At 52.2% G+C, this 6,123-nt stretch overlaps 1 protein-coding gene across 1 annotated transcript; it reads left to right on the forward strand.

Moving 5' to 3' along the window:
• Window positions 1–1,904: 1,904 nt before the first annotated feature.
• On the forward strand, window positions 1,905–4,213 carry LOC125521654. Its single transcript, XM_048686711.1, has 2 exons — window positions 1,905–2,541; window positions 3,739–4,213. The coding sequence occupies exons 1-2, from the start codon at window positions 2,143–2,145 to the stop codon at window positions 3,841–3,843; spliced, it is 504 nt and encodes a 167-aa protein (XP_048542668.1). The 5' UTR covers window positions 1,905–2,142; the 3' UTR covers window positions 3,844–4,213.
• The last annotated feature ends 1,910 nt before the right edge of the window (window positions 4,214–6,123 follow it).

The raw sequence follows: 6,123 nt of genomic DNA on the forward strand, positions 1-6,123 counted from the left end.
CGAATCCGAGGGCTTCGGGGTCGACGGTAGTGGTACACGTTTCGTAGACGTTCGAGCCATATCGGTAGCGGTACTTGACGAATCCCGAAACGGACTTGGCGTCTTCACGCGTAGGGATACTTGGCGTTTCCGGTTCGGTGGTCGTTCGGGCGCCGTATGCCGTGGTACTTGGCGTGCAACCAAAGATGGACTCCGGGTGTCTGTGGTGACCTGGCCACGACAAAGGACGCAAGGCCAACGGGGCAGCCAGCTCATCGGGGTCCGATGCAGGGACGGGCAGAACAGGCGGCGATGGTGTGGCAGAGGACGGCGGCTCTGGCGATGGACTTGGCGGCGGGGACGACCGGACGAGATCCCGACGGATCCGAGGCCAGGGCGGCGGTATGGGGAGGCGGACGAGCTCCAGGACGGCAGCGAGGTCGGGCGTCCAAGGCGGCGGGTTGCTCCGACGGCGTCGAACGGCGATGACAAGAAAGGGTTTCGGGAGGAGCTCCTCTCCCTGGGTCGATGAGGAGAGCGAGGAGGCTCAGGCACAAGGCCTCCTGTTCGGCTGCTTCGGCCACGAGGACGAGGAGGCGGGCACGCGTGATGGAGCTCGGGCGCGCGAGAGGCCCGGCGAGGACGCGGCTTGAGCTGCAGCCATCCATGGCGCGGCGGCAGAGGAGGTCCTGTGCTCCGGCGAGGTGGGACTCCGGCGTGGGGTGGAGGAGGATTGGGGTCGAGCCGCGGCTTCCCCTGGCGGAGCGGTCGGGAGGAGGACGAGGGGGATCGAGAGAGATGATGGCGCTGAGGGGAAGCACGAGGGAGAGATCGAGAGGAGGAGGTCGGCTCCCTGGCGGCTAGGGTTAGAGGTTAGGTGCGGCTGGGCCTAGGTGGCCGCGGGGATGGCTGGGCCCGGTTGAGCTAATGGGCCGGCATGGGAGAAAATGGGCCTTGGAGGCTGCTCATGAAGGAGGCCCAAGTGGCCCGCTGCGCTGGGCTACTCTATCCCCCTCTTAATTTTCCTTTAACAGGAAAACATTAAAGAGAAGTAAAGAAAGAGAGGGTTAGGAAAAGAATTTGGGCACGCAGATAATTTTCCTGAACTCGCAAAATATGCTTGTTCCGAGAAAATAGAAAAGGCCATGATAGGAAGATTTAAATTCAAATCCATTTGAATTTAATTCAAAAGGTTGAACTAGGACAGGTTTTTAGGAGTATCAAAAAATGTTCGGATTTTTGGTGGAGCTCCGGAAAAGCGATGAAAAAAAAATAATGGGCAAAGTTTGGAGGTGCAACTTGAAGCATAAGAGGCGTGGAACTAAGTTGCAAGTGTGTTATGGTGATCCCCAAGAATGGAAATATTTACTATAGCTCTCTAAATATCGAGAGAATATGTTTTAAAGAGAATCACCATGTGAATTCCCTCGATTTAAATGGATCAAAGATCCATACCATTTGTTTAGTTGAGTTTTAAAACGGGTTGCATGATGACATGATGCAATGCACATGATGCAATGCAGCGGACCAAACAAAACACACGACGAAACCCGGAAACCCTGAAAGGCAACTGAAGCTCCGGTCTTGGGGCGTTACATCAACCTCTGGAACACTCGTCGCAACAGTCGTTCAGTTGTGGCTCCAATTCTTCAAGACATTGGTGAGCTTTCTGCTAGTTTTACTTCTTTTGTATTTCAACATGTTAGTAGATCAGCCAATGTTTTAGCTCACCTTTGTGCAAAACGCGCTTGTACTGTGATTGTGACTGAAAGTTGGCTTACTGAAACTCCGAGCTTCCTGATCAGTAGCCTTCTGGCTGACTGACCAATGAATGCGTTTATATTTGAATAAAGCTCATAATTCCCTGGAAAAAAAAAAGATACACGACGAACCCTTCGAGCCAAACATCAAGAGCAGCAGGCGCGACGAGCGGCGGGCGACACCCAACCAGAGTCCAGACCCGAGAGTAGTGGGCAGGCGGTAGCATGCAGCGTCACCTCGGTCGTTAGTACCACCCGACCACCCACCGCCACCGGGCGCCGCCCCCATAAATCAGCAGCATCATTGCCCGCCTCCACCGCCGCCGCCCTCCTATTCTTTCTCCCCCGTCGATCGACCCACCCCTTTCACGAGGCGGCCCAGAAGCAGGGAGCGCCGACGCCGATGGGCAACTGCCAGGCGGCGGAGGAGGCGACGGTGGTGGTGCAGCACCCGGGCGGCGGGCGGGTGGAGCGGCTCTACTGGGCCACCAGCGCCGCCGAGGTCATGCGCGCCAACCCGGGCCACTACGTCGCGCTCGTCACCCTCCGCGTCACCGAGGGGGGCGGCCAGCAGCAGCGGCGCGGCGCGGTGCGGCTGACGCGGGTGAAGCTGCTCAAGCCCCGGGACACGCTGCAGCTCGGCCACGCCTACCGCCTCATCGCCGTCGACGAGGTCACCAGGGCCGTGCAGGCCAGGAAGGAGGAGAAGACCAGGCGGGCGCAGCGGCAGCGGCAGCAGGCCGCCGGGGGGCCCGCCTCCGCCGGCGACGACCAGTCCCTCATGGACGACGGTCTCGATCAGGTATAGTACCTTCTTGCTCATTACTGACACCCATGTTTCTTTCGCTGTTCATCGATGGCAGCTCCTTGCTTCTGTATCATGCATGTTCTTCCCCTTAATGGTCAATAATCAACCAATAGTACTTTGCATGTACAAGAAGAACCTACTCTTTTTCTTTGCTCTGTGGTCTCCCCCTCTTCGCTGGTTCATTCCAGCTCTTCACTAATCACTACCACTACCTCCTCATTTTTAATTTGAACTAGTGCATATGTGCAGTTAATCGAGATCAATATTTTTTCGAACTAGTGCATATTTGCAATTGATCAAGACATGTCATCACTAAGTCTCTAAAACGTTTGTATCTAACGAAATAAGGCAGGCGATTTTGCTCCCATCGTTTGTTTTTTCCAAAATTTGTATTTATGTACTTCTAATTTTCAAATTTGTGAAGTTCACAAGAGTATTTAGAGTCCTTATCCAATCTCCAATATGAAAAGAGGTTTTTCTTGATTGTGACATAAGCGTTGGTAACTGCCTAGTTAGTTAACCTGCTGATGCTGCAGTTTGGTGTTAATTAACTCGGGGTACCTTTGACCATAGACCATTGCACTTGTTATTTTTCTTGCTCAGTTGGCCACCGTCCCAAATTTTATAGTACCTTACTATCATATAGTTAGTATGAGTTATGCATGACACAATAGTACCTAACCGCCCAACCATTTTTGATTTACTAAAGATATCATACATTAAGCCGATCATGACACAATGATGACTCGAATAATGTACTACTCTAAACACGATATGATAGCTCCTCATACATTTAACGGGCACATTATTCCCACTCAGAGCTAAACTATACTTTAGGCCACATCCTGCTTTGCTCACACCACATGGAAACGGCAGCGACGGATACCTAGAAGTTCCTGCCGCCGCCCAAACAAAATCCCGCGAGCTAGCTAGGTTGACATTCTCCAATCGCAATGCCAGATACATGAAGAATATGGCGCCTACCTACAACTACTAGTGGACAAGGAATCATTCACTATTTATTCCCCCAAGACTCATGGGAATCGTCACTCATTACGATCTTTGAAACTTAGTATATCATGGCAAAGTGGCATGTACTAATTAGTGATTACTCTGATCCTTAAACTTGGTACAACATGGCAAATTGGCATGTTCTGATTATTCTGCTGCCGCCCGTCGTGTGTATTGCAGTTGGAGCAGCAGGACAGGGATGGCCACCCGGGCAGCTCGATGAAAGGCTCGAGGCATCGCCAGTGGCGCCCGTCTCTGCACAGCATCGCCGAAGTCAGCAGCTGATGCGGCCGACGTGTGGCCTGTATTTTAGAGCTCAAGTTCGTCTCATCAGATGGTTGCTAGATTATTCAAGCTCGACAGCTCAACGCCGGAAGATGAGCGCCTGCAAATTACCGGTTTTAACTCATGTTTTTAGTGAGATTAAGGTTGGTACCTCCGCATCTCAGTGTTGGGGTTGGGACAAAGAGAAAGTTTGAACTAGCAGTGTTGGTGTTCGGTGGTGTAGTAGTAGTGGTATATTATTCAGTTATGATGCAAAGTACGTATCTTTGCAGGTGGGTTTTGAGGATCTTGCTGTTGCTGTGTACTATAATGTGAGTATTGTTGTTGGTGGTGCAGAATTCGCAATCATAAGGCTGCTGCAATGATATGATATATACTCGGAGCTGGAATCCACGCTTTTAGGCCAACTACACCGCACGACCCCAAACGGACGTCCGTTTTGACCGAATTTTGTCCCTTTGAGGCGTTGATGGGTTCGCCCGTGTCCGCCTCTGTCCGTTGGGTCGTGCGAGCGCCCACCGCGCGGCCGCACCCCAAATCTTGTCTGTGTTGGACGTGTTTAAAAAGAACATAAAAACTTAAACAAAATGACTTAAAATGTAAATAAACGCAGTTTAAAAAACTTAAAACTTAAGTTAGGGTCCATGGCCACAAAACGGCTCAGTTTCACTTCCAACATGACATAATTAAACATAAAAAGGAAAAAAAAAAAGGCCGCCGCCAGCGCGCTCCCGCCCGTGCCCGTTCGATGCCGTCGCCGTCTTCAGTGGCCGTCGGTGTCGTCGTCGTCGCTGACGAGGTCCACGTAGGCCGGCAGTGTCCAGAGGTGGGCCGGCGGTGCATGATAGACGGGGGCGGGCTGGACGGCGGGAGGTGCTGTCGTGGTAACGATTCTGACAATAAAAGAGGGGTAGGATAAAGAAGCATGATCTATCGAGATGCATATGGGTGACACGGTGGTTTTAGCGAGTTCGGGCCTCTCACGGTGGAGATAACAACCCTACGTCTCGTGCTCCGGAGAGGCTTTGTTTTATCTTAGTATGTATCCGGAGATTACAATGAGAGGGGAACAGATCCCCGTAGTCCTGAGACTAATGGTGAAAAAGAGAGAGAGATGGAAGAAAAGAGCCCCCTAGTCTAGTGGTGGGGGGTGGCTTATATAGAGTGCGCCACCCCCTCACCCCTTATGTTACATGCTGACTATTGATCTTTGCATATCCGAGTGAGTTACACGGTCGAGTGGAATGAGCTCGCCGAGTGAAGTGTCGTGCTCCGAGTGGTTGTCGCTGTCCGAGTGATTTTCAAGTTGTGGTACATCTGGATGGCGATCTGGCCCAGGGGCCCAGTACAGAGTATACGGTGTCCATGGGTAGGGCCTTTACGTCAGGCATATTACACTACCCCCAATACATGTCCTCGTCATTAGCCCCCGAATCGGTCGAGGTTGAGCGGGTCGAGTCGATGTGAATTCCCAGATGAGTCGAGTGCTACGGAGGCACTTATGAACTCCCTCTGGTCACCCGGCGATCTTATCTCCGCATGTTGCCTTGACGGATTCCAGACTGTATGGTGTCCGAGTGAAATGAGCTCAAACGGGTCCGCGGAGGAGCGTTAAACTCACCTTATAGCAATTTTTTTGGAGTGATTTGGAGCTGGTCCTGCATTGAGTAACTGATTACTCAGAATTTCTTCACGCCTGGAACGTGTATTTTTTTGTTGTTTGGCCGTCACTCGGACTGGGCGGACTGTTCCGAGTGGATACCATTCCAGTGGGGGCACGCTGAGTGCACCCACTGGGTGTAGTCCCCGAGACTGCCGTCAACTGCGGGCAGTCGGCGGGAGTCTTAGAGCCTGTCCTTTTTGTTGTTGTTCATCACCCGGACTGGTTAGGCCGTACCGAGTGGAGATTACTCCAGTGGGGGCACGCTGAGTGCACCCACTGGGTGTAGTCCCTGAGACCGCCGTCGACTGCGGGCAGTCGGCGGGGGTATCGGAGAACTAAAAATCTTCTTAGCTGGTACTGATCGAACTTGTTCTTCTCTAACTCGGAGGTCGAGTAATTCTGGAGCTGGTTTTGCATCGAGCAAAGTGTTTCTTTCCGAGTTCTCTTCCAGTGGGGGCACGCTGAGTGCACCCACTGGGTGTAGTCTCCGAGCCTCTGTCAGACTAGATGAGCCTGGCAGAGGGTTTAAGTGTCCTGGTAAACCTCCACGCAGTTGACACGGTAAATATCTTTTAGTCTGAAATTGAGTCAATCGGATGCATCTTCAGGCGCTTGAC

Source organism: Triticum urartu, chromosome 7, assembly GCF_003073215.2.
Source record: "Triticum urartu cultivar G1812 chromosome 7, Tu2.1, whole genome shotgun sequence".
Taxonomy (NCBI): Eukaryota; Viridiplantae; Streptophyta; class Magnoliopsida; order Poales; family Poaceae; genus Triticum; species Triticum urartu.

Bases quoted from the DNA above. Each gene is read 5' to 3' on its own strand.
- LOC125521654 (XM_048686711.1), top strand. From the start codon at position 2,143: ATGGGCAACTGCCAGGCGGCGGAGGAGGCGACGGTGGTGGTGCAGCAC. The intron at 2,542-3,738 runs GTATAGTACCTT...TGTGTATTGCAG, and splicing joins TGGACGACGGTCTCGATCAG to TTGGAGCAGCAGGACAGGGA.